Here is a 27,567-nt window from a genome sequence, read left to right on the forward strand (position 1 = left end):
CATGGAGTCCATCCATGAATTAAGCAATGGTATATTCTGTATCATACACGGGTGCAAGTCAAGCTTTTTCAGCATGACGATGCTGTCATGTCAGCCCATGTGCGGTATCTCTATGTCAATGATGATGGGTGAAGGTGAAGGACCCTCAGGGCTCAAACTGACGCCCGCCTCGCTCGTTCCGCAAGCGACATTTCATCCTCGCGCCGAGGTGACAATACAAACAGTGCTCAGGTCATGATTATGGGAAAAAGGATAAAGAAAGCAAGAAAGCAAGATCCCCTGGCATCCGTCATACCATGCACCCGAATAATGCAAATGGGTATCATCAAGTCATAGGGGCCCTGCAACACAGCCCCTCTTCTCTCATCCGATGCAGAAATTTCTTGCTTGCATTGAAACAACAGGAAAAGGGCCGAACGACATGCAAAAGAGCCACAACGAAGGCGAAGGATAATGATATTATATAAGTATGTAGGTTGAACATTATAGGGGTCTTTCGTATGTGAAACAGAAATCACCGGACGGTTCGCTGCCAGAATTTCCAACTGGGCAACGCCTTTCGACCGTCGCGTTTGTAGATGCGCCAATAGTAGACAGGAACACCGGCAATGATGAAGGCGACCACGATCAAAGTCTGTAAAGGCTCTGCAATGACAGCACGACTCAGCAGGAACAAACTGACGCAGCAAAATATTATCGGAGTTGAGATCCAGGTCTTGTAAGGTCGTTGCAGGTACGGCTCTCGCACGCGGAGCACGATTAAACCTAGGACAGTGAGAAAATAGAAGGTATAACCGGCGACTCCATAGAACGTGACGAGTGTTTTAAATTCGCCGACGACGATATAACTCAAAGTGAGAGCACTGTTCAGGGCCATAGCATTTATGGGGGTGAAACCGATTTGCGTGCCGGAGCCGCACAGTCGGGAAAGCGATTTGCTCAACCAAGACCGGTGTTGGAGGCGATTGGCGGAGGAAGTGTCGCGAGTCCACAGAGCACCGAATACTTCGGGAAGGTAGCCCTCTTTGCCGGCCGCGTAGACTAATCGTCCACTGGTGAAGGTGGTGGCGTTCAAAGCACCGAAACAACTTGCTGAAACGATCAGTGCGAAGACTAGGGCTCCCACATGGCCAAAGACTTTGTCGCCAAACTGCACAGCAACGGTGTTGCTCGCTTCGATGGTCGCTTGAGGTAGAACGAGGATGTAGGCAATGTTGGCCAAGATATAGGACAGAATGACTAATGGCATGGCTGTGTGAATCACCCGTGGGAGGTCTCGGTTGGGGTTTTTGAATTCCCCGGTGACATAGTTGGTCTACATTGTTGCGTTAGAAGCTGCTGTAGCATGGGAGAAACCGGAAGCCAAGCATACATTGTCCCAACCATCAAATGCCCAGAGACCCGCGTATAAAGCCAAAGCCCATGCGGAAACGTCGACATTAGTACCCTCAAACCAGCCAGTTTTCCACTCCTTGTTGGCACTCCCGGTCGAAGATAGGCCTGTGATAGCGACCACTATACCAATGATGGTGACCCCCAGCAGCGCAACGAATTTGAAAAACATGAACAAGTCACCGATGCGTGCGGCTACCCGTGTAGAGATGCAATTCAACAAGGTTACAACGAAAAGTCCACCAAAGGCTACGGCCTTGTTTATCCATGGGTTGATCGTTTCGACCTCAGCCCCCACAACTGCCCGCACGACGTACTCTCCGAATATGATGGCGATGATGGCAGCGCTGCCAGGCTTCAGCACGAGGACTGCGCACCAGGTGAACAGAAATCCCGCCAATTCACCAAAGATCTTGGCAAGATACACTTGAGAGCCCCCGTTCAGCGGAATCGCTCCACCCAGCTCTGCATAGCTGGCCGCTCCGGTCCATGCCAACAAGCCAGCTACTACCCACGCGATGAGCGACGCACCTGGCGACCCCGCATTGACGTTAACCTGGCTGGGAGAGGAGAAAATCCCGGAACCAATGACCAACCCAACCACGAGTGACAGACCATTCACATATGTCAAGGTTTTGTTCCGCTCGAGCGATCCGTCAGCTAGGCCGGCCTCTCCGTCCAAGGCGGACGGGGCTCCCAAAGGAGCATACCCTCCCGTGGTTTGCGACAAGGGAAAGAGCGTAGCCCCAAAATCAAAGGCGGAGGACACCGAGTATGAGCGCGCGGATCGAGGGCGACCGGAGGTTGATTGCGTCTGAAGGTGGGAGCTGGCTAAAGGATCTTCTTCATCTAGAGAAAGCTTGCGCGAAGAGGAGATACCCGAAGGAGAGGAGGAACAGGATGATCGAGGACCGGAGTCAGGTGATGACGCCAGCGAGGCGAGCTCAAGGGAGTCACGGGCTGGTGCATGATAATTGTCCGACCTCTGTTCGGAGTTGGAGAGAACTATACGGGACATGCCTCCCACCGGTGGTCAGATGTGATCAGAACTTGCGTTAGGTGAAGGTGGATGGCGGACGATGACAGGGCACGGACTGTGTCCATGCCAATTTCCTGACGGGGGCTGGGCAAGGTATGTGCGGGCGAGGCGAGGGAGAGATGATGTATTTTCAGGAAAGATGATGAATGACACCAAAGGAGGAGGAGCAACGCAATTGGCGAGGAGAGAGTTGGACAGGGTGGAGAACTGAAGGAGAACTATGTCCACGGGTTGTGTCAATGAGAGGAAGTGAATAGAGGAATGGATGGATGGATGAATAGACTAAGGGAGGGTGTGGCCGCCCGATCGGGCTTAGTGCCGAGGGATCTCCGGTCCCTGAAACTAATCTATTATTGCAACAAAACCTGCGCGTTTTAGAGCTTCTCCGGTCCATCTCCGCCATCCACATGAAGTCCCGACTTTCCTGCCAGAACTTTCGTCGGTACAATGCGCCCTCCATCGTGGGGAGGCAGGTGACGAGGATCCCCCGATGCCATACCTCTTCTTCCGCCTCCGCAACATCATCGCAGCCGTCCTCACCCTCTCCCCCTTCTCCTTCTCCTTCCCCGCCTCCTCCGCCGCCGAAATCACGTCGATGGGTGCAGCTGGTCCTCATAACAGCCGCTGCCGGCGGGATTGGCGCATACATTAGATCAGAACAGGGTTCCCGCTCATCGACTCTGACTCCCACTCAATTTACTCCATATTATCTAGTGTCTCGGGAACCTGTGTCATCGTCCGGGAGCATTTTCACTCTACAGCCACCTAAGGTGGACGGAAGCAACCACGCCGTTTACGAGAAAGCATGGACAACAGGTATTTGGAGTGTGATGTTCAAACAGCCCCAGCTGCAGATCGGAAGAGATTACACTCCTCTTCCATTGACCTCTCCAGAAGAGGAGGAGGACGAATGCTTGCGATTCTTCATCCGACGGGATCCCCATGGCGAAGTTTCCCGCTACCTACATAGCCTCGATATAGGCTCTCCCATCGAGGTGCGCGGCCCGAGAAGTGAATGCGGGATCCCACCGGACACTCAGCAGATTCTCTTCATCGCTGGTGGTACCGGGATTGCCCCGGCATTACAGGCCGCACACTCTCTTCTCCGACGCACAGACCAGACTCGCAAACCTAGAATTCATATCCTCTGGGCTAATCGCAAACGTGACGATTGTGTTGGGGGGGTCAGTGATACAGTAGTAGCTCCATCTCCGCAGAGATCATGGCTCTTCGGCCGTTCAGCTGCATCAACGGCCAGCTCAGCTCCGGTCGCGCCCATCCCTAGAGAAAGCCGTTCTCTCATTGTTCGAGAGCTGGAGGCTCTCCAAGCACAATATCCTGGGCAAATGACCGTAGATTATTTTGTCGATGAAGAAGGCAATGCAATTGGCAAGCAAGCGATATTGAGTTTCACCAATACAACCGAATCATCGTCTCGCAACCCGGGCCAAGAGAATCTGATCCTTGTGTCTGGTCCGGAGGGTTTCATCAGCCATATGGCAGGACCTAAGCTGTGGGCTGAGGGAATGGAATTGCAGGGACCACTCCGGGGGATCATTAAAGAGCTGAACCTAAAGGACTGGGCAGTTTGGAAGCTTTGAGAGCGATGTATGTACGATATAGAGGACAGTATACATCCACGCCGTTTCTGCGTAGACAGCCTCATACCGGACGGACTCTTAAAGAACATTCTCCGAGAGCGGGTGCTCTTGGCAGTGCGGAGAGACGATGATGGCTGTTCTCCGATTGGGGGGCGACCAGACAAAGTTGTGTGGGGTTCTGCTCCCTGGGTTGATTATCATAACCAAGGTAATCAAGGTACAGTACCTAAGCACCATCTACTTTCTTCTCCTTTTCCGTCTCCTCTTACCATGAGACTGTTTTCCATGGACAATATTCGGAACTGAAAGGGTGCATGACGGGCTCGTCAAATGCCCTCTCAGGAACTCCACTCGCCCGCAGTTGCTCGAGCTTTGAGCGGAATGCTCAGTATCCCAGGCTCGCATCAGACTCCAATGAAGCAGGTCGAGAGTCACGGCTTCACCGAGCACAAGTGTGAGCAGATTATGTTTCGTGACGCGGCAATGCGTTAATTGCCGATGTCATTTTCCGCGGAAAGATACCTACCAGGAACAAGTGATTATGACAGGCAGTCCTCAACAATCGCCAAGAAAGACGACATTCTCATCACAGCACCCGTAAACAAGCGGCCACCGCCATTTGGCTAGATCCCGCATGTTGCGAGTGGTAGCGTTAACTATCCTTCTCACGTAACTCTATTCGACAATGTCCTCCTGGAATGAGGCTTAAAGTTGCCACTCGCACTTGAACAACCACCTGAACGAGACATCACGGCGGTGCTGACAATAAGCGACTCACTTGTCGTGCCGCTGGACTGGCCTGAGATGCTCGGAAGAGCCAGATTGAAGTCCCAGAGGGCCCTAACGAAGCCTAGAGGACACACAAGGTCGGCGCAGCTGCCTCCAAACGTGCAATAAGACGTTCATTGCGAGGGTAGTCTAAAGAGCTGGGATCCAGCAAAATGCCCTTAGTGCTTGAAAGAGAGACAGAGAATGTAGGACAAAAGGAAAAGCAAAAAGTGTTCTCGTGGGCGAATGCAGTTTCCTGTCCTACCTCCTGCCTCGAACAATGTTTCGTTTCATGAGGGTGTATGGGTGAATGAGACGATTTGTCTTTAAGAGGATCGGTGGGCTTGAAAGCCGAGGGTTCTGCATGTTCGAAAACGAGCCGGATAGATTAAAAGGCGGCGCCGCGGACAATGTATACTTTCCTTCTCTTCCTCACTTCTTAGTGTTACGGACGGACCGACCATCTTCGTCTCGATCTTCCTTCCAGATCTGACCGCGCGCGGTAATTCCAAACTGACGACTTTTGCAATGGCTTCGGCCAAAAGCTGACATCACACCTCTGCATCATTGGGCCACGTACAAGCCAATGCTCTAGATCGAGCCGAACACTGGCCCTGCGGTCAAGGAAGCTCTTCCGGGAAAAATGAAATGCAATTACGCTGACACTTGGCACATCGGGCCATGATGCTGCACAGTTGGGTTCCGAACATCATGCGCAAGGAAGAATAGTCATATTAACACAATGGAGTTTCGGCTGAAACCAGGCCAGTCACTTCTGCTCCCTCTCTTTCTCTCTCTGTTTGTCTGTCGTTTTCTCTTCCTCCCTCTCCTCCGCTATCTCTCTGCTTGTGGGGCAGAAAAGCATCAATGACTCGATTAAGGCGAAATCAGTCGCATCAGACCTCTTCTGCGCAGACCTACCATCCATTACGACGAACAGACAATCGCAGGACGATACAGACGTTTTACGAGGAAGGTGCAACCCGGCGGACAGTCAGTGACTACGCATCCTCTTGCACGCTATCTAGCAACATGAATCGCCGCTCATCAGCCCCAGTGAGTACTCGATCCGAAGTCGAGAAGGCTGAGAGAAATAGCCTCCCATGCATGCAGATTGCACTGCCTTCTGAGACTCTCGCGACCGCGACAGCAATCTCTCCCTTTCGTCGGAATCGCAATAGCAGCACCCTGGATGGCACTGAGACGAGCAAATCTGCGTCGAGTCCACAGTCTTTAGACATAAATCGCTTGGTGCTTCCACTCCGCTTGCCTCCTACGGCAGTTGGTCCGTCCCAGGGTCACAAGCGGAGCGTATCGTATATACCGCAACCCGTCACCTTGAGCCCAACCCAGACGCGCCGATGGCAATCGGATGTGTCGGGTGTGACTGCCTCTTCACGCCTCTCTCGCTCGTCCGGCTCCCGACGTGAGAGGATTCGGTCCATCATTCGACAATTCAGACGACCTAGCTGGTCCGCAGTTCCCGCGCAATGCCCGGCTCGTAGCCGCACGGAGCGGCGGGCCTACGAAGGGAACATGGGGACGAGCAACGACTTGGCTTCAGCAGACGGTTCGACTGCACCGTTGTTGGTCCAGTCAGCCCAGACAGGGTCTCGTGCCGACGTTGCACAGCTTCTTGAAAATGGCCATGAGATCGAATCCCGCCATATTTCCACTCGCCGGACGGCATTACTGGTCGCATCTCAACATGGAAATGAAGAAGTGGTAGAATTGTTGCTTCATAGGAATGCGCGAGTGGATGTCACCGATAAGTCCGGGTCGACGGCTTTACATCTAGCTTCATCGCGCGGTCACTGTGGTGTAATGGAACTTCTTCTACCTGAGTGCTTTGATATCGATGCCCGAAACTTCAATGGCCAAACGGCCCTCTGGCTGGCAGCTTACTATGGTCATGTTGATGCCACGCGCTTGCTGATCGCATGCCATGCTAAGCTCAATGCGCGAGCAGATAACCAGACAACTGCGCTGCATGCTGCCGCTAAACAAGGTGATTCAGCGATTGTCCACCTTCTGGTTTCAGAAGGCGCAGATGTTGAAGCAAAGGACGGAATGATGATGACAGCTCTGCATTACGCTTGCGAAGCTGGTCATCTCAGAGTGATTGAGATACTTCTTGACAACAAAGCGAATATTGATGCAATGGGCAATGATCACAGAACACCCCTTATCTGCGCGGCCGCTACGGGCCAATTGTTTGCGACCCAGTGGCTGCTGAAACGAAAAGCCTCCACACGGTGTGTCGATGATGCTTCGATGACAGCCTTGCATTGGGCAGCTTTTAATGGGCATAGCGAGGTCGTGGATGTTCTGAGCCCCAAGAGGAGCGTACTGTCCAAGACGAACGTTGCTGGTCGAACGGTTCTGCATTTAGCCGCGATGAATGGACAATTCGCAGTCGTCGAGCATCTGGTTCGCAAGAGTATACACTTGGAGACTCGCTGCAACTCTGGTTTCACTCCTCTTCATTACGCATGCCTGGCCAATAGCTTGGATGTCACTAGGCTGCTGCTCATCTCGGGCGCTGATATAGAAGCCTGTGCTAACCCCGACCTTCGGAGATCGATTCATATAGCAGCGGCTGATGGGTCCATGGGGCTCCTCAATTTACTCTGCGATAAGGGGGCTTCCCTGGAGGCACGCGATTCTGCAGGAGATCGGGCGCTCTGCGTGGCATGTCGGTACGGTCATGCCGCTGCCGTGCAGAACTTATTAGATCGAGGATCACCGGTCTATCTACCCTACGAAGAGATGTCTGAAGAAGATTCTCCACTATGTCTAGCAGCGATGGGGGGCCATCTTTCGGTAGTCACCCTGTTGCTTCAGAGAGGCGCATTGGCCATCAAGCGTGATGAAAGGGGCTGGCCGCCCTACCGTCACGCCGCTTACTACGGGCATCCTGATGTCCTGCGGTTACTCTTGTCTTGTAGCCTGGAAGCGGCGAAAGAGGATGCCAACATAGGTCTTACTGTGGACAGAATCGGCTTTGCACCGTCGTTGAACATCTCCGAAAGAACGAAAATAGAGGTGCAGAACTTGTTGTATCAAATGCAGCAATCAAGTCTATCGAGGTTTGGCATCGTGCCTGGCTGGACTTCTTATTTTCCAGCGGACAAGAACGACCAGTATTCCCGACGAACAGCACTGGGCTCTTGGTCTGATTCTCCAATGGACACTCATTTGACTTCAACGACAACAGTCATTCCCCAAGAGCTACCAGGGACTCTAGAGCAAGGGCTTCCCCCAAGCCGATCCCATACACCGGAACACATGCGTCGAGAGGCCAGCCCCAGTCATGCAATGCCGGGGCTCAGAAGCATGCCGCGAGCGTTCCTCGCCAAAGAACATACTCTTGGCCTTGGAGTCGAACGCTCATGTCCCAAATCCAGCGCGCGATCTCATATTGACTCGTTCGAAAAACCCAGAGGGATCAGTTCCCCTTTAGAGATAACATTTGACCGAACACAAGCACTGGCTTTTTCACCGGAATCACCAAATTCAATCATCGAAGCGCGAACTGCAAAATATCCCTTGGACTCCATATGGATATCGAGTACAGCATATCAAAACGAGCTCGAGGAAGACGAAGACTGGGACTCGGAATCTTCTCTTTCATCAGTTTACACAGCGTTGGAGGGCGAAGCGTTTGAGCTTGCCGTGTAGGATGTCTCTCTCCCTCTTCCATTTGTCTTTTCCTTATTCATGGGTGAGTAATCCTATATGTGGACAAAGCAACGATGCATGAAGCCCTTCTACCAAGCCCAAGCCCTTGGCCATCTTGTGTCGTTTCATCAAGGTTATGCATGCTTTACTTCTACCCGGTCTCGACGAGATCACTATTCAAAGAATGAATCGGGTCCTGACTCAGTGGTAACAGCACAGCCCTGCTCACCCCGCATGAATAATCTCGTCATGACTGTTTTCCGGCGTCAAGCCTATCCTCCGTTTTCCTATCTACTAGCTTTCAAACAAAGTTGCTCATGCATCGGGAGAACAAGAGGAAGACCGCGTCCGGGAGGTTGGTCCGTTGCAAACAAACACCCGATGAGGCCAATAGGCGTACATGTGGAGAGACAATTGAGCATTATTAGGTATTCCATTCATACCTAACTGTGAAACTGGTCTGGCCTCCAAATCGCCATCTTCACCTCTGGGCAGGTGTATGTAGGCAACCCTTTGTTCTGGGATTTTGAAGTCTAGTGGATGATGCCTATATGAACATTGAACGGAATCGAGACCACGGCGTCCATCTCGCCTCCCTTTGTGCTTGTCATATCCTTCTAAGTTGTTTGCCGTTCGCTACTGCAATCCACTGCAGTCTAACTGCAGGACGCAATTCAGGTCCAGCGCGATATCTAGCCTATCCTCCGTGACTGCGATTCTGAAACCACTTAGCACACCGAGACCACGGCTCCTAACCGGAACCCATCCTTCCGATCCGCCTCTTCATGGGTATTTCTACGTCTGCAGCACCCACACTCATCTCAACCGCGCCGTCCAGCGACCTCAGACCTCAAAATATGGGCTCACGCACGACTCCTCCCATACCTACGGACTCCATGGGTCGTGGTGGATACAACGCCCCCACCTCTTCAACTCCCACCACGGTCTCGACCCCGCCCGAACAGCCAGAAATGCAGGGCCGGGGCGGATATAACGATATGAATCATCAAGCTGGAACCAACTGCTAGATGCAAATGTACTCCTCAGCGGCTGAATTGCACTCGGGGAGGGGGTTGAGACGGTGACATGGCGATTGCAGTTGTTCCCTTGATTACTCAGGGCGGGCTATCTTGTTCATTTTCCAACGCAGAACCTGTTTCAAATTGGTTCCAACGATTAGCCACATAGATGTTGAAGGATAGAAGAAAATGAGCAAAGGGGGATGAATCATACTTCTCGAACACTACTCCAAGCACATCCTCCACGTCTCCACTCTCGCCCTTACCCGTAATTTTAGCCAGGGCATCGGCAGCTGCACGAAGGTTCTCGGCCGCGGTGACGATGTCGACTTCCTCCTCGAACCTGTGTTTATGGTAAGTTGATGGCTGGGTTTGGATTAGGAACTCGTCGAGGTCTTCTAGACAGCGTTGTAGATTTGAGCTCTGTCGGTGAGTAACTCCGAGGGAGTCCTCCCAGTAGGACCGGTCGTACTGGCCGTTGGCGTCTTCGTCAATGCCCGCCGGGGAGGCAAGCTCCTCAAAGGTAGCGATCAAGCCCTGTAGAAAGCGCTGGATGTGGCCCGGGTCTTGCTGACCGGATCCCGACCTCATCTCCTGGCGGGCATCGAGACAGGAGATGCCGAAGATGCGCCGGTCCGGCACATCGGGAAACAAGCTCCGGACCGTGGTCATCAGCTGGTCAGGAAGGCGACCCTGACGGGGCAACCGGTCGCACTTATTGACGGCGACGACAACGCAGCGGCCGGCGCGCGCACACTCATTAGCCGCATCCACAACCTCGCTCTCGACGGCCAAACGTGAAGACGCGCCTGCCTCTCCGCCCTCCTCAAGCGAGACCACTACGACAACAACATCCGACTCCAGCGCTCGAGCCTTAGCCCTCCGGATACCCTCCTTCTCGACGGCCCCGATCACCACGCCCTGGGTCGTGCTGCCATCCGCCGCCTCAGCCGACCGGATCCCCGCCATATCGCCTAGTCGCACAAACCAGCCCCCGACATCCACCCCAACATCGACGATATCCCTTGTGGTGCCTTCCTCCGTACTGACGATGGCCGCCTCACGGCCCACCACGCGGTTCAGCAGCGAGCTCTTGCCCGCGTTGGGCGCCCCCAGCAACGCCACACGGATCCCGCTACGCAACAACTCCCCCTTGGCCGCATTCCCGATATGCAACTGGATCTGCGCCTGGAGCGCGCGCACCTGGTCGCTCACCGACCCGACCAGCTCCAGGGGCGACTCATCGAAATGCTGATCCTCGGCGAAATCGATCAACGCCTCCAGCTCACCGCGCGCGTAGAGGAGTTGGTGCCGCCACTGCTCGTAGCGTTTCGACAACGCGTTCCCGTCGCCATCATCACTGTTACTCGCGCGCACGGCGATCCGGCGCTGCTGTTCCGTCTCGGCGTGCAGGATCTCCCCAAGCGCTTCAATCTGCGGGAGGTCGAGGCGGTTGTTGAGGAAGGCCCGGCGCGTGAACTCGCCAGGTTCAGCATAGCGGATTGGGTCCCCCTTCACTCCTCCCCTGCGCGGAGGCTTGTCTGTGACTTCATTGTTCAGCGTTGTTGTAGCTGACGATGAGGACAGCGATGAGGATAGGTCAATGCTGGCGATTGCGGCCAATACGGATTTGACGATTGCCGGGCCGCCATGCAAGTGAAGTTCGAGCACGTCCTCTCCCGTAACGGTTTTCGGGCCGGGGAAGTATAGCACCAACGCCGCGGCATCGAGGATGGTGTCCGAGGAAGGGGGTCGTAGAGGGTCGTAAAGAGTACGGACTGCGGCGAGGCGGGGACGAGGGAGGGATGCGGAGGGGGAAAGAGCGTTGTAGATCTGTGGACTATGAGTTTAGTTGGCTGGCGGGTTGAGTGAATTGTGCTGGAATGCTGGGGTATGTGTACTGTACCTGCACGCACGCTGGACCTGACACTCGCACGACGGCAATGGCGGCTCGCCCGGGGGCAGTGGAGAGTGCATATATTGTGGAGTTCGCATCAAAGATCGAGGAGGTCTTTCTGGAGGCGGAGAAGTTGCGGCACGGTGGCGATCCTAATTGCCGTGGTAATGGAGTAGGTCGCGATAAAACAGCTCTATCCCAAGCCAGTGCCGAAGATCTGCTGCTCCATGATGGACGGGCAGCAGTGAGCAACTGCGAGTTCCGAGGAATGATCCTGCGCATGCGCACGACTTAATCAATTGACCGGTTTGAGCAGCTTTCCTCCAAAAGTATCGCAGGTAGAGTCTGAGATGTGTGGATTGTTGGAACAAAATGCCGCGGAGATACTGGTCACGTGTTGCAGCCGACCAGCCATTGGAGTTCTTCTCCCATCTCACGTCTATGTACTTGCTGTACAGAAACTTACTGTTCTCATTGCATGGCTAAGATATTACATTAACTCTTACAGGCCCCGAATCCAGAAGCCACTCATCTGCACATGCGAAGATCTCGATAATCCGGTAGTGGTAGTAGTAGGAAAAGGTCATATCACAAGGACCCCTGCGCCCCTTCGTCACGCCTGCGTACCGAAAGACACACGGCCATACGCCTCGGAAATCTTCCTCCGCCATAGATATGCAACAATCGCCGAAACGACATCCAGATATAATAAACACAAAGAAACCAAGGGAAATCAAGTATGTACAAAGACAGAGGAAGAAGATCAAAGTCGGTAAGGGCAAAAATAAAGAAGAAAGAAAAAGAGAAAAGACAAACAAGAAGAAATGTCGGAGGCTATGAATCGCTGGAAGATAGAAGAGATGGAAAGCATGAGGTAGGAAAAACAGGAAGGTAAACAACAATAGAAAAGCGAGAATGTACTCTTGAAAGGGAATGCATGCAACAGCGTGGTGCGAGAAGAGATCGAAGCATCGAGCACGAGAGGAAGGATATCGCAGTCACAAGTTGCAATTCCACTCTGTATCACCGCTTGAAATCCCTTAGAAGAGATAGAAGGAAAAGGAGACAGGCATGCCAGAGACGTGTAGCCGTAGGAAAATTATACACATAGTGGCATCTTCCGAGACGGCATGAGTTGGTCTATCAAACATTAAATTAGGAAAGAGGGAATGCGTTGAGTTCTCGCGACAAATGCACGGGAGAAGGAATTGGGTGTTTTAGACTGGGGATGAAAATGGGAGAAAGAATGGCATGGAGCAGGAAGAAACAGGCAGTGGCCGGGCTACTCCACGGATTTGTTTGAGGGGGAACCCTCACGCGGCTCATCATCGCCAGGTAACCGTAGCTGTTGGTCGACGGTGGGAGATACCACAATAGACGGTGTCAACGGTGTTCGTGGGATTGTGTCGTCCCCATCTCGAGGGCTGGAGACGCTCACATCGTCCGGCTCTATCGACTCCGTACGGGGAGGTGAAAGCGGTTCAGACGCATATGCTAGCGCCGAGCCATCGGTGTTGTCTTTGCTAGTACTGGCGGCACCGTTGCGTCTGCGCAGCCTGCGTTTACGCCGCTCTTCCTCGGCCGTCTCACGCCTTCTTCTTTGACGCTCACCGTCAACATTGTCCCGGAGACCTTGCAGCATGCTTGCAGCGCGGTCTGCGACATCTTCACTTTCTGACACATGTTGAGCATCTTTGCTGGAGGTCTCGGCAGCTTCGGACTCTATAACCGGAGGGCTCAAGAGTCCCGTGTCGGTGGGAATAGAGTCGTTCGCATTCGCATTGCTCTGATCATTGCTGCTGTTCTCCTCGGTCTGCCCGCCTTCTGCGCCTTCCGGACCAGTCGCATCCGGCGTTTTCTGTCCCGAAGCCACGCGGACCTGATGTCTTTCCTTCAAACGAGCGCGACGGCGACGATCCCGCTGGTCTCTCGCCTGAGGAGCCGCAGCACGCAGCTTCTCCAACAAGGAATCCATAGCACCGCTCGTGGCTGGTGACTGTGGCCCTTCTGTGGCTGCACCGGCGCCGTTGGCCAGACCCGCATTAACCCGCTTGCGAGACAGAGAAGCTTCAATGCGTTTCCGAGTTTCCTCCAAACTGATGTTCTTCTCTTTGGATTTCTGTGGGTTGCCAGGATGGTTAGAGAAACTACTGAAGCGAGCGTGAGCCAGGTGTCTAGACTTACCCTCCACTCCAGCAAAAATGTGGCCAGCTTGGCGAAGAAGTCCCGTCTCGCGCCTTCATCCGAGTTATCCTCTCCGTAGAATACCATGATATCATCGTAGCTCTTGACCATCTCATCCAGGTAAAGCTGCATCTGCTCGGCCTTACGACGGGCATCTTTCATGCTTCTTTGAACAATCTGACTGACCCTGTCCTGGGGATGGAACTTTTTGGGATCACTGAGATTGCCAGCGTCCAAACTGGCCTGAACATTCTTGATGTTATCAATGTACTTCTTGGCGTCCGTGCGCAGTTGGTCGACATTGAGCTTCTGAATGGCAACGACTCCATTGATCTCATCCACAAAACCTTCCCACTCTGGATATTGATTTCGAACAATACGCTCCACCAGATCTGCGAAGGTAGTCTCGTTCTTGTCGTCCTTGACCATACCAAGGCGGGCGAGGGAGCTCAGTTTGAAACCTTGGGCTTGTTTGTTGGCATCATTCATGAAATTACCAATGTCCAGGATCAAACCAAGAACGTTCATCAGGGAAACAGAATCTCTCAGAGACTCGCTGACTTGCACAACTTGCTGCAATTTAGCGGAAATATGCTCATAGTCCGGTTCATACGAGCGTGTCAATGCAAGAGCACGCATTCTCGCCTTCCAGTAATGGTGCAACTCGAATGCAGTATACAGATAAATCTGATCTTCTCGCGTAAGCTCAGTGGGATCTTGCTCACGCTCGGCGCTGGCGGCATCTGGGCCAGTCCAATCCCTACTGTATGGCGCCATTGACTTGGAGATATTCTCAGGTATAGTGCACATCTCATCTCTTTGTAGGAAATCCATAACGACCAGATTGTCAAGAATCTCTGTGTCGCAGTGAATGATCATTCGAACAACGTCATCAGCAGGGAACTGAGAGAATTTCGCCATAGCGATTTGGAAAGTCTTGGACAGCTCGTTGGATATAAGCTGTTTCTTATCAGTACGTTGTTTGGCTCCTGCACCCTTGCCGAAGATCTTGGTCTCCTTTGCCATAAACAGTCTCTCAACTTCGTCCAAGACTCCCTTCTTCGCTAATTCGACGTACTTTTCCTCCTTCGCTTGAGCAGTAGGAGCATGAGAAGCCCACACAGTCACTTGAGGTGTATCGACCTTGTCCCAGTGAAGTGCCTTAAGTTTCTTCTTGGGTCGGATAGAAGGCATGAGAGCTGTCTGGTGATGGGGGAGGGCTTGAGAAGCCATGTAGTTAGCCCGCCAACCGCCAAATCCACCAGCACCGGGCGGTGGGGGAGGAGGAGGAGCGCCGAAGGAAGCACCTGGGGGGGGAGGGGGTGGTGGAGGCCCAGGTCTTCCAAGCCCACCGGGCGGCGGAGGAGGAGGAGGAGGCGGGGGGAATCCGGCTTTTCCGGGTGGCGGCGGAGGGGGTGGAGGGGGTGGAGGGGGTATTCCGACAGCCCCAGGAGGCGGAGGTGGAGGCGGAGGAGGGGGTGGCGGTGGGAATCCCAGCCCTCCTGGTGGCGGGGGCGGGGGCGGAGGCGGAGGCGGAGGCGGAGCAGGAGCAGAAGCAGGCGCGCCTTTGTTCTCGACCTTCTCGGCTGCAGTCTCAGCGCTGAGGCCTTCTTGTTGCGAGCCAGCAGGGCGATCTTCTGTTCCAGAATCAGGAAATTTGCTGTCCACCGGAGCACTTGCTTCGCCGTCTTCCGCATCAATCTTAGGAACCTTCGAAGCGATTTCTCCCAGGAGACCGTTGGCTTGCTTGGGGTTGAGCTTGGGTCGATGAAGGTCCACAAGACGGGCTTTCTCGTATATGACCTCTCCGGGCTCATCGATAGGCGTCTGGATCTCAGGACTGTCACTTTGCTCCATTCCTGGTACATGGCTTCTCTTCCGATGAACCGATCCGAAGGAGTTGACATCCAGGCCTTGACCTGATTCTTGAGCGAAGTCATTGTTTGCATCGCTTTCGCCATCCATCTGCTCTCGAAGTTCACGCAGCCTGTCTGAGGTGACATGCTGACCCCAGACCTTACCTTCCAACTTGAATTGTGTCTTAGTCCGCTCGAGCTGCATCTCCAATCGCTCCAGGAGCTTCTCTCGGTCCAGAATGCCTCTCATCTGTGAAGGGTCCGCTTCCGCCATGTTACTCTTCTTCGCATTCGAGGCAGCTATGTCTTGAGCGTCTCGAAGCATCAGGTAAAGCTCTCGGGTTTCCAGCTCGTTCCGCTGTAACTCTTGAGCACGCAGCCTCTGGACATCCGCAAGCTCCGCCTGCATTACTTCCTCGCGTCTCCGTTGCAGCTCAATGATACCTGTCTGCTCATCGATCTGCTTCTGCAACTTCTTGACCAGACCATCCGCGCCAAGCTCTACCTGGGCTTTCATCTCGTCGCGCTCAGCAAGCGCAGCTTCCGCTATCTGGCGAGCTTCCAGGGATTCATCGTAAGCCCGTCGTGCCTCAGAATCCGTATGAAGGCGGTCCAAGAGACTCTGCACGGTGAACGTTAACCCTTGTCGGAGATCAAGATCGGGGAGTCTACGGTCCATAGCGACATAGCTAAGCATAGCATCGACCAGCTGGTACATCCGAAGTCCATCTTCGCCGGAATTCTCCCGGATTAGGAGCATGTGCTGCATGGCCGAGAGGAAGTAATCATGAGCACGAGTGCCCTGTATCCTAGCGGTAATGGCGTCTGTGATTTGCAAGGGATCACTCATATCCTTGACCTCGCCCTCAATGCTGTCCTTCATGCTGCTACTCTCCCGCTGCAATAGGTCTTCGTAGTCGATAGCTTCATTCTCCCGGAACCGTTCGATCTGCTTATCTATGACCTCGTACTGAAACCCTTCCATCTTGGTCATGAGGCGCTTTATGCCGCACGAGATGAATTGAGCCCTGATATGACAGCGGAGCTGCAGGTCGTTCTCCGGTGCATCCACCAGCATATTGATGAGCAGCATTGTTGAAACAGCATATTCCATAAGATGGTTCTCCATACCAATACCACCGCTGCGATATTCTTCGCTTGCACCGACCAGGCTGCCCATTTTTCCTCGGCCATCAATGGTCACCTCAACGATACGCATCCAGGCATCAAAGCGACCAGTTTCCCCATGATGATTCTTGACATGGTCCATAGCTTGGAGGACCTTCTGGTGCCCATGGCCTTCGGCCCAATGGCAGAGGAATGTCAGGACCTCGCTCACCAGCTTCCGGGTATTCAATCGGGGAGACAACAATGAGCTCACGAGTGCCACGATAACCTGTTGATGTGCGAGAGCATCGTCTGCCCCATATTTATTGTTCATCAAGGCCTTCAGACACTTCACGATGTCATATTCACGATCCAAATCCTTGTCACCCGTCGGCGGAGCTGGGACCACACCGGTGGCCTTCCTTCGATTGATCTTAGCAAGCACATTTGTCAGAGCAATCTGACCCTGTGCCTCAACAAAAGCCTTGACCCAACTGATTGGCTGTGTTCGCAAACTAACGCTCAGACTGGCCAGCTGTTTCGAAGTGATTGAATCGTCCATAACTTTCTTCACGTACCACTCTGGGCTCCCCTCCTCATCAGCGCGCTCCAGAATCCCAGAGGGTCCATCATGACCGTGGGTCTGCCGAGCGTTTTGCCGCCGTTTCTGTTCCCCTTGTATTTCTGTCAACCGATCCTGATGCACCAACGTCCACTTTTTCGAAGCCGGATATGCCAGCATCTGCCTTTTAGCCTGTTCCGGAAGGTTCTGCCATCCTCGCTTCTGCATCAGTTCGATAAACAGCTGATCCACGACTCGATCGTCCCTCGGTCGGGCGAGATATTGCTCCTGGTTGACAGGAATTTTCGGTGGTTGAGCGGGCTGGGCTGATTGCCATGCTGCCTGTGCATTTGACAGGCGGCCGGAGCTGCCATTTGATGCGTAGGTAGCGCGATCGGCGGAATGTGAAGGCGTAAGCGTGCGCGAGGAGCTCTCCGACGCATAATAGCTCGAACCCCGGGTGTTAGATGACATCGACGAATGGACACTAAGCTGGTCAAAGGACAGCCGCGACTGCGCCGAAGAATCGAGCGTAGAGGAGGAGCTGTGGCTAAAGCCAGTATTGGCGGCAGAACTTCCCGGCCGTCCCCACTGTTGATACCGAGCACCCTTATCCCCCGAAGTACTTCCCGCCATGGTCACGTTCGAGGCATGTGGGGGTGGACGAGGACCGGTTGGGTGTGAAGAGGCGTTGTTGTTGGGAACGCTGGCCGGGTTCCAGGCCGGGTACTGATGATAGTCGCTGTTTCCCTTGGCGAGGTGGTTGGGCGATGGCTCTTTACGGGACGACGAGTCGGGCCTCGAGAGGTAATCAACAGGGACAGGCGACCTGGTATCGGCGGGCAAACTCTCATAGGGAATCGAAGTGAGGACACCAGCTGTCATGGACACGCCAGCGGGATCGAATTCGTGGGGAGAGTCCACGGACTGGACCGACGAGCGTTTCGAATGGCGGGATGAGCGAGAGCCGGCGGAGCTCCCAGGAGGCGCCAGACTATCGTGCGAGCCATGCGAGTCGTATCGTTCGTCTACCGATTTCTCTTTGTGCAATTTCCTCCCAAAGAACGACTTGCCAGCGGAGGTCTGTCTCGATTTTTCAGGCGCAGACGTGCTGGTTGGCATCTTGACGGACGTCGCTGGGGAGATGCAGGGCGCAGCATGAGCGTAGGGGTTTCAGAGTTCGCAAATCGTTTGTTTCGTCCTAGCGACTCGTCCGATTTCCGGATTGCTGATATTCGGATTAGAGGGTGAGGGGACGATCAGGAACACATTCAAAGCGCCAGTGTAGGTCTTTGCACTCCTGAACTGACTAACACAAATAGTTATGACCCGCAGCGGAGCGGGCGGTTAGATTGTAGGAGGGAGGAAGAGGGGAGGTGGAAATTCCGCCTTCTGAACGAACACCGAGAGGTAACCCAGAATATGTGATCGCAAACGAAAGGGGAGGGCGATCGATCTATCAAGAAATGAGATCCCAATAAGGCTATCCTCCTCTGGAAGGGGGAAAAGGCGCCTGGGATCGGGGCTTTAGTGGCTGGAGTCTTTTTGCACGTCAGGACTGGAAAGCACGGGGCATCAGGGGGGCGGCAATATCGAGGGCGGCTCTAGAACACTGGCAGTAGGGAAGAGAGAGAAAGGACCCCCAGAGAGCACGTGAGTTGATGTGATGCCTACCATTGATACTGACCGCCTGCTCTTCTTAGCTCTGAGGTACCAGTGGGCCGCCATGCTATCACGTGCACGGGGTTTATCAGTGGTCTCAACGGAGGTGAAGCTGAAGACGAATGTGCAGTTCACTGTGTGGTGTTGCGTTGTCGGCCAGAGAGAAATCCCTTGGGTGGTTGAAATTTGGTGACGGTGAATCTCAAGGTTGCTATGGCAGTTTGAGCTTATTGTCAGTTCAGGGCCAGATCACACAACCTTGCGTCGTGCAGTGTTCATGCTTGCGACTGCTGCCTGCGGATGCTACTTGCTGCTTGCTGCTCGTGGAAGATATACGATACGACATAAGGCCTTGAGTTTCTTCGGCACGACTTGGACATTAAAATGGGTTCCACGTCCAGTTTCGCAAAGGTGAGAACCTTCCATCTACCCCAAATGACTTGTCAGGTCTAACAGCCGCTTTCTCATGCGCAGACGATGATCATCCCGGCGGTGATCTCACTGACCCTCTACCTTCTTTTCTCCTTCGTGATCATCCCCTTCTTCCGCCGCTATCATCAACGCTACGCTCAGTATCTACCACTCCACACGATTTCCGCTCATACATTAAGCCTTCGAGATCGGATCGCTGACGCCATCATGCGCCGGTGCTTACCTTCATCGTGGCAACGGCAGCATCTGGACGACCAGAACGACAATATCAGTATATATGATGAAGAGGGCGAGATCATGGTTGGAATGGATATGGATGCTGAGCGAAGAGGCGCACTCGAACGGCAACGCAACTCGGTCGCCGACTCTGGGAGACGACTCAGTCGGGAGCTCGAGGCCGGGTTCATGGATGATAGCGATGACGAGGAAGAGGAGCATCGGTCGCATCCGCAGTCCCGCCGCTAGTGCATTAATTCTAAGTCTTCTATACCTATAGATCTTCCTTTTATGTTGTTGCAAGCTCGAACGTGCGACTGAGAGTGCCTACCAGTAACTAGTGGAACAAGTGCGTGGAACTACAGTCTCCACTTAATGATTCGCAGCTAGCTGGGTGGTCTTAGATAGGTGTAGACCGATTGAGCTGATTGGAAGATTACAGTGATTTTTGAGGGGATCCGAGCACTTTGGGTGAGGTGGTACAGCGAGTGCTTCTAACGCATAATCGGAAGGGCGAATGGAAGATCTTCCATCGCAAGCCAAGAATAGGGTGAGTAGTACTCCTGAAATAGCCACTGGTGGGTGGGTTCCTTTCTTCTCACCACGAAGAGAAAATCACAGGTCGTGGGCAGTAGGTAGTCATTAAGATGGATTAAATGATTTTAGACTACAGGTAGTTTAAGCCCGATCCCTAGTCATGGAACGCCTATCTTTGACCCTGATTGAGCGGGTACAACGAAGCTCGGGAAGAAATTTGGGCCAGAGCAAAGCCGTGATAGTCTAGGCCGCTGTCACGGCTAGGTAAGCATTCCAACTTTCCAAGCTTACGGTTGTGGGGCAGGCTCGGAGGCCGGCCGATGACGTGCACGAAGACCTTGAACTAAAAAAGAAAATTTGTATTTTCAAGGTATCATAACTAGCTAAATCGTCAAGATAAGAACGGCGCGTTCAGACCAGGAACAAGTGCCGAGCTATTCGAGTCATATATCTCATACTAATGTCCTCCAGCTTTTTAAGCCTTGTTGCGCTGACCGTAGGCGCGAGTGACATAGTCTCCCTTGTGGACGATGAGGTCCTCGTTTCTGTAGTCGTGGCGACCAGAGAAGTAGCTCTCGAGGATGGCCTTGGTGCCGTTGGCGTAACGGATCTGGGCGTCGATGGAGGTACCGGACATGTGGGGAACCATGGCGTTGCCGCCGCCCCAGGGGCCCTGGACGTAGCGCAGAGGGTGGTCCTTGGGGGCGGGCTGAGGGAACCAGACATCACCTCCGTAGCCCCTCAAGTGACCAGACTTGACGGCCTCGGCGACGTCCTCCTTAACAACGATGGCACCGCGAGCGGTGTTGATGAGCCAAGAGCCTAGAAGGATGTTAATGTCTGTCGAGCTACATTGATCAACGAACATGTAGCTTACCCTTCTTCATCTTGGAAATGAGGTCCTTGTTGAACAGACCGCGGGTCTTCTCGTGCAGAGGGCAGTTGATAGTGACAACGTCACACTGGGCAAGCATTTCCTCGAGGTCATCCACGCGGCGGCAGCCAATCTCCTTCTCGACCTCGGGGGCGAGGGGTTGGTAGTCGTAGTAGAGCAGCTCCTTGCAGTCGAAGGGCTTAAGACGGCGCAGGACACGCTCGCCGATACGGCCGACAGCGACGGTTCCGACAACCTTGTTCTCGAGATCGTACTCGTTCTTGGCAACAGCAGCAACGTCCCATTCACCGTTGCGGATCTGTTCGTGGGCGGGGACGAAGTTGCGGACCAGGGTCAGGATAGTCATGACAACGTGCTCAGCGACGGAAACGACGTTGCAGCCAGTGACTTCGGCAACAGTGATACCGCCATTAGTCTTGTTGGCGGCGTTCAGGTCGACGTGGTCGGAGCCGACACCGGCAGTGACGGCGATCTTGAGGTTCTTGGCTTTGGCCAAACGCTCGGCAGTAAGGTAACCGGGGTGGAAGCTGAACCATTTGGGTTAGCTACTGACGATCCAACAGGTACAATGGAGCCGAAGGCCACATACGGAGTGGTGATGATGATTTCGGCATCAACGAGCTCCTTATCGAAAGTGGAGTTCTCGCCCTCCTTGTCGGAGGTGGTGACCAAGGTGTGGCCCTGGTCCTCCAGCCACTTCCTCAAACCAAGCTCGTTCTCGGTAGTACCCAGAAGACCGGGCTGCTGCTTGGCATGCTCACCACCCTATCCATGGATTGTTTGTTAATTATGGCCTTGTCATGACCGGTTTGGGGTGTGAGGGTCTGGGCCCAAGACTTACGTCATAGAGAACCATAAGAACCTTGCCCTGTAGTTTCGCAGATGCGGTTAGCGTACGTGCACCAGCAATGGAATTGACCAGAGGTGAAGTCCAAAAAGGACTGCTGGCAGTCGATGTGAGAGGTCCTTTGGTCGAAAGGAGCGAAGTGGCAGGCCGTCGGAGCTGACGGGAGAAAGAGCGCATAAATACCATTTTGAAAGACTAAAGTCAGGGATTAACTGATTAGAGTGTGATTGAGAGGGAAGATGATTTGGGAAGATGTTGTAGACCTGAGAACCGGCGGGTCAGCCTCTCATTTAAATAGCAATGAAATTGGAGATGCCAAAGAAAGAATATCGCCCGCAGCCACCAGCACAACAGAACGAAACCTTGCAAGCTTCATGCGATGCAGCAGGGAAGAGCGGGGAGAATGACAGAAGTGGAGATCGAGCTGCAACAATGGACTGGCCAAGTTTCCAGAGAACTGCTGTAGGCTGCAGGCTACAGGCAAAAGTTGTCTATCTATCGGGGACGCTGAGGGGGAAACCTTGAAGGGAGAAATGCTTACCGAAAGCGGTTATAGATGAATTAACCTTGGTAACAGGGGGAAAGAGATGACCAAAGAATGATGATAGGATGAGATGAGAAAGATGATGTTGATGGAAGACAGAAAGGGCGGGGAAATTAGCCAAATATATAGGCTTCGCTGGGGTGCTTGGATAGTAGTCCGTATTGTGCAGGTACTACAGTACTACCGTGGACAATTTTTAGGGCCATTCAACCAGGCTCACTGATCGTTGGCCCCCTCTCGTAGTTCGATGCAGTCTGAATGAGATGCCCGTACGCCCTCCATCTCCCATTTGGGAACAGCAAGAGGGGGTGAATTCGGACGAGAGGGGGTGGTTGGTGGTGCTGCCTGTGAGTTGCTGGTGGGACTAGGCCATGGCAGATCAGCCATGTTTCATCCCAGCCTGGAGTCTGGCTCGTCAAGCTTTCTCCGCACGCGGGACTTCCTCCCGTACTCCAGCTTACAGTGTACTTAGTAGAACTCGGTTCAGTCTTCGGGTTAAAGGCGGTATTATTGATAAAACCGAGTTGATCATTGCTGTGGAGTGGATAGAGAAAAGTCTGTCGGTTACCGACCACCTGAAATTGGCAATCATGAGTGATCACTACAGGCACCTTCGACTGATATCCCATGGCCAGCAAATAACAAGCAACCGACACGCGCGCGTTGGCAGCTACAGTCACTACGACACTACCTTATGTCACTTCCTTCCGAGAGGCTAGAGCTCATGCGGGGTTCTAGAATGCAAAGCGTGGTGATGTACAGTACAGTACCCCATATGTAAGCCGATGAGGGGAAATCCGAGCAAGGGCCGAACCCTGCTTAGTGACTCGGAGGTATGTCGGAAATCAATCGCACGGGAGATAGCCTCAAGTACCTGACAGACGATCTGCTCAGGATTGGCCCCGCACAGTCTAACTACGGCGCTACTGCAGATGGGCTGGGCTATACATGGATCTTTTGGCTCATTCCAGATAGCCAACGGACAGAATTACTGTCCGAGTCGAAACCGATTGGAATCTCCGAAGCTCCAGGAGGCTGTCCCGCATTCCTCCCGATTCGGGTAGCTCTACCCTTCCCCTCATGAGGGGAAGACATCAACGAAGATGGAAGCCCCGTTTTATCTCCACATGCGCTGGCCATGAATGAAATGAGGGGTTAGTCACCCCTCACCAAGCATGTCCCGCATCGCGCCCCAAATGGAGTTCTCTCATAGCAGACACGAAGCCCATGTGAAATGCTATGTACGAAGAGTCGCTCTGATTTAGCTCAACGCAAAACAGCATACATCTCCAATCTCGAGTATGTATGTACAGTACCGGAGGCCGGTTGATCATCCCCTCGCGTGTCTCAACCTTCGACCTCAATTTCCAAATTCCGAAAGGCAAGTGGGCAGGTATCTACCGACTGACCCAAAGACTCAGTTGAGCTTCAGCTTCCCCGACCGAACCATTTTTCTACCGAATTCGAGATCTACCTCATTGGGATCCGAGTTACCACCGTCTTTTCTCCGTGACTGCATTTCCAGAGAGGTGGGAAAATGTGGCGACGAGATTTTGGACAGGAACACATCATAGTCTCCATTTGCTGAAGGTTCAACGTCACAACGCTCGCGCGGTCGCCGCGGCGGCGGCAGCATGAGGGGAAGAGGACTCCATCAACCTTGAACCTTTCTCCACCTCCTCCTCATTGCCCACTTACTGCCCTGCCGGTCCTGCCGCAATCACACGATGCGTCCGTTTGTCCGTTGACTCCAAGCGCCGAAACGCGCCTTCGGAATCACGGACCGCTTGAAAGGAGCGCAATAACTCAAGCAAGTGAGTCAACCGGGAATACAGATCATGTTGCAAAGCCCAACTCAGGACTTTCTATTACATCCCTCGCCCCGATGGCTGCGACCAACGACTTCCGCTTCGTGAAGTTGGGAGTTGTGTATTCATTTCGTCTCATCACGATGTCCTTCTATTTATAGTACATTTATAGTTTATTCTATAAAACAAGCAACGCATGCTCCGCGTCAGACATGGGCCATGACTCGAAGCTGCCACCGCTGTGATGTCTCTTCTAAAATACAACATTGACCAACTTGCCGCCTTTGACAACAATCACTCGTCGACGCTTGTCCCAGTCGTTTTTCTCCCGCAGCCATGTTCGCCCTTCGGCGGTTTCGAGAATACGACTGATAATCCAATCCTGTTCATCGGTGCTGTTCGCGTTGGCCTCGCTGGTCGTCGGCGAAAGTCGCTGTGGGATCGTCACGCTAAATCGCAATTTCCCGTTGACTTGAACAGCAACGGCCTGCCCCCCTCGTGCGGAAAGTATGTCGGCCTCGGCAGCAGTCAATAGGGGTGTGGGCCAGTTGCATTCAAAAATACTCGGGATAGCTGCGGTTTCCGAAGCGGCGCCAGTGGCGTTCTTCGTCACCACCGAGCCATTGAGGATTTCCCAGCATTCAGAGGCCAGGGCCGGAGCAATGGGTGATAGAAGACGAAGCAGAGACGAGACAGTCAGGTAGAGAACCTCTGGTGAGGTGGGTGTGGATGATAAGAGCGTATTGGTCAGCTTGGTCAGGTCAGATACAACGGTGTTCAAGCCATAACGATTGTTCTCAATGCAGTTGGTGACGGAGTAGATGGTTCGATGCGTTGACAGGACAGCGCTGGCGTCACTGTCAGTCAAGCTTTGTAGGGCCCCGGGAAGCGAAAGGGCATGGCCGGAAGACGTCTGCAAGTCCGAGCCTTCCAATGCAACCGAGGAGGAAGACAAAGTCTGCTGGGTGTCGGTCACGAGCTTCCAAAGTCGGCTAAACCAGCGTTCCATTCCAACAATCTTCGTCTCGTCCCATTCGAGCACCTCGCTGACGGGTGCGGAAAAGAGGACATGGGCGCGAATAGTGTCGGCGCCATATCTCAGAGCACACCCGGTCGGGTCCACACCGTTGTGTTTGCTCTTCGACATCTTTTCGAAAGACACTGCCGGCGGAACTTGCGTTTCCTTGATCAGTGGCTTGTCGGGATTAGACAGGTCCAGCTCCGAAGGGAGAAGGAATTTGCCCGTAGATGGGTCTGAGAATGTCTTGCCATGCACCATACCCTGTGAGAGGAGGGACTTGAATGGTTCGAATGGAGCCGACACATTTCCGGCCCGAGCTAACTCGGGAAACAACTCGGACTGTGAAAGAAACTTGTAAATGAACCGGGCGTAGAGAAGGTGCAAGATAGCGTGTTCAACACCACCAATGTACACATCGACCGGCCGCGCCACAGACGGCGAAAAGGGCGATTGTTTATTAGCTGGATCCAAGAATCGGAGATAGTACCACGAAGAGTCCACGAAGGTGTCCATGGTATCCGTGTCTCGCTTGGCTGAACCGCCGCAGCTTGGGCATTGCGTGTTCACCCAGTCGTGCGATGATTCCAAGGGGTTTCCCTTCTTACCCTTCAGCCAATCGCCTTCGATCTTGGGCAGTTTGACGGGAAGCTGGTCAGCTGGGACGGGTACAGGACCGCAATCTCCGCAGTGAATTATGGGAATCGGAGTGCCCCAGTAACGCTGGCGGCTAATCAGCCAGTCTCTCAGTCTCCACTGTTCCACGAAGTCCCCGCGCCCAACCTGCTTGAGATCGTTGACTATCTGTTTCCTGGCCTCACTGGAATGGAGACCCTGGTATTTCCAGCATAAAGAGTTGAGATAGCCCTCATGCGTGAATGCCTTTGCGTCATTTGAGGAAACTACCCCGGCGCTTGGTGTGTCTGTCTCGCCTGCGCGGGGCTCAATCACGATAGGTATAGTTGCCGGATTCACATTCTCCTTGAAAAACGCAAGATCTCGAGAATCATGACCAGGGACACCCATTACTGCGCCTTCACCATAGTCACTGAGAACATAGGGCGCGGTAAAGACAGGTAGCGGGCGAGCAACATGAGGAGTCTCCTTATCTATCACACGTAAAGGATGAGACACAGTCACGTTAGACAGTTTGTAACCAGCTTTCGAATCAACTGGGAGCAATGCAGCAGTATCGAGGAACTTCTGCAGCTCAGAGTCCTTCTTCGCGGCTTCCAAGACGAGGGGGTGATTTAAAGACAAAGCGAGGTATTCGACTCCGTAGAGAGTATCCGGCCGGGTGGTGAAAACGCCTATCTCTGCGCCTGCGTCTTGCTTGCCATCAATGGCTACAGGGAACTTTATGCTTGCGCCCTGCGATTTGCCAAGCCAATTCCGCTGCATAGAAAGCACACGCTCTGGCCATTCGCCCGACAAGGAGTCCAGGTCCTTGAGTAACATTTCCTTAAAAGCAGTGATGCGGAAGAACCACTGCTTCAGCTTCAATTTCTCGACTTTTGCCCCAGAGCGCCACGAGCAGCCGTTGGCATCAACCTGGTCCCGCGATCAGTCCAATAGCCCCGTAAAATCCTCGTATCGCAACAACCCACCTGTTCATTCGCTAGTACCGTCTTATCCACGGGGTCATAGTTTACGACGGCTTCGTCCTGATATGCGAGGCCCTTCTCGTAGAGCATCAAGAATATGCGTTGCGTGTGTTCGTAGAACTCGGGTGAGCACGTTGCGAATTCCTAAAAATCTCGATACGTTTTAGTATTGTTCGCAGAGTGGACACTGCGGAAACATCAAAAAGAGGTAGGTCGATCCAGCGTGCACTTACACAGTCCCAGCTGAAAGAGGTCGATATACTCCGTAGTTGCTCCTTCATCTTGGACATGTTGCTGTTGGTCCATTCCGCGGGGTCGATCCCCCGTTCAATGGCGGCGTTCTCTGCGGGCAGTCCGAATGCATCCCACCCCATGGGATGAAGGACTTCGTGCCCTCGCATGCGATAAAATCTCGCCAGCACATCCGAGATAGTATACACGCGCAAATGGCCCATGTGCAAGGTCCCCGACGGATATGGGAACATGGAGAGAATGTAGGATTTGGGCTTTCCCTCCATCCCCTTGCCATCTGCTGCACTGTGTTCCACCGAGGCCTTGATGGCATCTGCTTGCCACCTTGCCTGCCATTTCTTATCAAGCGCTAACAAATCGAGTTTTCTGGTGATTGATGCCGCCGTGGGCGTGATTGTCGCATATCGAGGGAAGCTGGAAGAGACCGCGGTCGGGTGAGGTCCGGCGCATTTCCACGGTCTCTGTCGCAGGACAGACCGGGTTGGACATGATCGGAGACGTACTAGAGCTTGCATTATGTTCGTCTCAACCTCATTGTGTCATTGCAGACTCTATGTCACCTGTCGTAGGCTGGCGGCAACCGACCGATATGGGGGACTCTTTTCACTGCATCCATCGTCATCGCCGCTGTCGGGTTTGGTTTAAC

General features: G+C 53.5%; 8 protein-coding genes across 8 annotated transcripts; 3 read left to right on the top strand and 5 right to left on the bottom strand.

The window, feature by feature from the left end:
- Positions 1-18: 18 nt before the first annotated feature.
- Positions 19-2,667, bottom strand: BO97DRAFT_399401 (putative amino acid transporter). Its single transcript, XM_025694244.1, has 2 exons — positions 1,373-2,667; positions 19-1,315 (listed from the first exon to the last, which is right to left on the bottom strand). Exons 1-2 carry the CDS (start codon positions 2,408-2,410, stop codon positions 515-517), a joined length of 1,839 nt encoding a protein of 612 aa, XP_025546903.1. The 5' UTR covers positions 2,411-2,667; the 3' UTR covers positions 19-514.
- Positions 2,668-2,833: 166 nt separating this feature from the next.
- On the top strand, positions 2,834-4,032 carry BO97DRAFT_473439 (cytochrome b5 reductase family protein; the record flags this gene model as incomplete). Its single annotated transcript, XM_025700237.1, has 2 exons — positions 2,834-2,904; positions 2,962-4,032. The coding sequence occupies exons 1-2, from the start codon at positions 2,839-2,841 to the stop codon at positions 4,030-4,032; spliced, it is 1,137 nt and encodes a 378-aa protein (XP_025546904.1). The 5' UTR covers positions 2,834-2,838.
- Positions 4,033-9,097: 5,065 nt separating this feature from the next.
- Positions 9,098-9,562, top strand: BO97DRAFT_235511 (uncharacterized protein). The gene has a single exon (XM_025690741.1). It carries the CDS (start codon positions 9,267-9,269, stop codon positions 9,507-9,509), a length of 243 nt encoding a protein of 80 aa, XP_025546905.1. The 5' UTR covers positions 9,098-9,266; the 3' UTR covers positions 9,510-9,562.
- On the bottom strand, positions 9,563-11,727 carry BO97DRAFT_235510 (tRNA modification GTPase). Its single transcript, XM_025690740.1, has 3 exons — positions 11,407-11,727; positions 9,715-11,333; positions 9,563-9,634 (listed from the first exon to the last, which is right to left on the bottom strand). The coding sequence occupies exons 1-3, from the start codon at positions 11,677-11,679 to the stop codon at positions 9,616-9,618; spliced, it is 1,911 nt and encodes a 636-aa protein (XP_025546906.1). The 5' UTR covers positions 11,680-11,727; the 3' UTR covers positions 9,563-9,615.
- Positions 11,728-12,426: 699 nt separating this feature from the next.
- BO97DRAFT_462749 (formin sepA) lies at positions 12,427-18,228 on the bottom strand (the record flags this gene model as incomplete). The annotated part of the gene is made up of 3 exons (XM_025699430.1): positions 12,427-13,516; positions 13,582-15,153; positions 15,250-18,228. The coding sequence occupies 3 exons, from the start codon at positions 18,226-18,228 to the stop codon at positions 12,680-12,682; spliced, it is 5,388 nt and encodes a 1,795-aa protein (XP_025546907.1). The 3' UTR covers positions 12,427-12,679.
- A 601-nt stretch (positions 18,229-18,829) lies between these two features.
- On the top strand, positions 18,830-19,802 carry BO97DRAFT_408762 (uncharacterized protein). The gene is made up of 2 exons (XM_025695932.1): positions 18,830-19,179; positions 19,243-19,802. The coding sequence occupies exon 2, from the start codon at positions 19,246-19,248 to the stop codon at positions 19,663-19,665; it is 420 nt and encodes a 139-aa protein (XP_025546908.1). The 5' UTR covers positions 18,830-19,179; positions 19,243-19,245; the 3' UTR covers positions 19,666-19,802.
- A 517-nt stretch (positions 19,803-20,319) lies between these two features.
- fdh (formate dehydrogenase (NAD+) FDH1) lies at positions 20,320-22,380 on the bottom strand. The gene is made up of 5 exons (XM_025693078.1): positions 22,237-22,380; positions 21,690-21,958; positions 21,438-21,613; positions 20,831-21,375; positions 20,320-20,775 (listed from the first exon to the last, which is right to left on the bottom strand). Exons 2-5 carry the CDS (start codon positions 21,879-21,881, stop codon positions 20,429-20,431), a joined length of 1,260 nt encoding a protein of 419 aa, XP_025546909.1. The 5' UTR covers positions 21,882-21,958; positions 22,237-22,380; the 3' UTR covers positions 20,320-20,428.
- Positions 22,381-24,078: 1,698 nt separating this feature from the next.
- Positions 24,079-27,497, bottom strand: BO97DRAFT_399418 (leucine--tRNA ligase NAM2). The gene is made up of 3 exons (XM_025694245.1): positions 26,903-27,497; positions 26,673-26,813; positions 24,079-26,616 (listed from the first exon to the last, which is right to left on the bottom strand). Exons 1-3 carry the CDS (start codon positions 27,434-27,436, stop codon positions 24,301-24,303), a joined length of 2,991 nt encoding a protein of 996 aa, XP_025546910.1. The 5' UTR covers positions 27,437-27,497; the 3' UTR covers positions 24,079-24,300.
- Between the last annotated feature and the right edge of the window lie 70 nt (positions 27,498-27,567).

The sequence above is a fragment of the Aspergillus homomorphus genome (assembly GCF_003184865.1).
Source record: "Aspergillus homomorphus CBS 101889 unplaced genomic scaffold BO97scaffold_59, whole genome shotgun sequence".
NCBI lineage: Eukaryota > Fungi > Ascomycota > Eurotiomycetes > Eurotiales > Aspergillaceae > Aspergillus > Aspergillus homomorphus.

What these genes read in the sequence shown, in the direction of transcription:
- BO97DRAFT_399401 (XM_025694244.1), bottom strand. Translation starts at nt 2,410, where the DNA reads ATGTCCCGTATAGTTCTCTCCAACTCCGAACAGAGGTCGGACAATTAT. An exon ending in CATTTGATGGTTGGGACAAT is followed by an intron (nt 1,316 to 1,372) that starts GTATGCTTGGCT and finishes GCAACAATGTAG; the next exon opens with ACCAACTATGTCACCGGGGA.
- BO97DRAFT_235511 (XM_025690741.1), top strand. Translation starts at nt 9,267, where the DNA reads ATGGGTATTTCTACGTCTGCAGCACCCACACTCATCTCAACCGCGCCG.
- BO97DRAFT_235510 (XM_025690740.1), bottom strand. Translation starts at nt 11,679, where the DNA reads ATGCGCAGGATCATTCCTCGGAACTCGCAGTTGCTCACTGCTGCCCGT. An exon ending in CAGGTCCAGCGTGCGTGCAG is followed by an intron (nt 11,334 to 11,406) that starts GTACAGTACACA and finishes CATAGTCCACAG; the next exon opens with ATCTACAACGCTCTTTCCCC.
- BO97DRAFT_408762 (XM_025695932.1), top strand. Translation starts at nt 19,246, where the DNA reads ATGATCATCCCGGCGGTGATCTCACTGACCCTCTACCTTCTTTTCTCC.
- fdh (XM_025693078.1), bottom strand. Translation starts at nt 21,881, where the DNA reads ATGGTATTTATGCGCTCTTTCTCCCGTCAGCTCCGACGGCCTGCCACT. An exon ending in TTCTTATGGTTCTCTATGAC is followed by an intron (nt 21,614 to 21,689) that starts GTAAGTCTTGGG and finishes ATCCATGGATAG; the next exon opens with GGTGGTGAGCATGCCAAGCA. An exon ending in CATTTCCAAGATGAAGAAGG is followed by an intron (nt 20,776 to 20,830) that starts GTAAGCTACATG and finishes ACATCCTTCTAG; the next exon opens with GCTCTTGGCTCATCAACACC.
- BO97DRAFT_399418 (XM_025694245.1), bottom strand. Translation starts at nt 27,436, where the DNA reads ATGCAAGCTCTAGTACGTCTCCGATCATGTCCAACCCGGTCTGTCCTG. An exon ending in CCTCTTTCAGCTGGGACTGT is followed by an intron (nt 26,814 to 26,902) that starts GTAAGTGCACGC and finishes CGAGATTTTTAG; the next exon opens with GAATTCGCAACGTGCTCACC. An exon ending in CGGTACTAGCGAATGAACAG is followed by an intron (nt 26,617 to 26,672) that starts GTGGGTTGTTGC and finishes TCGCGGGACCAG; the next exon opens with GTTGATGCCAACGGCTGCTC.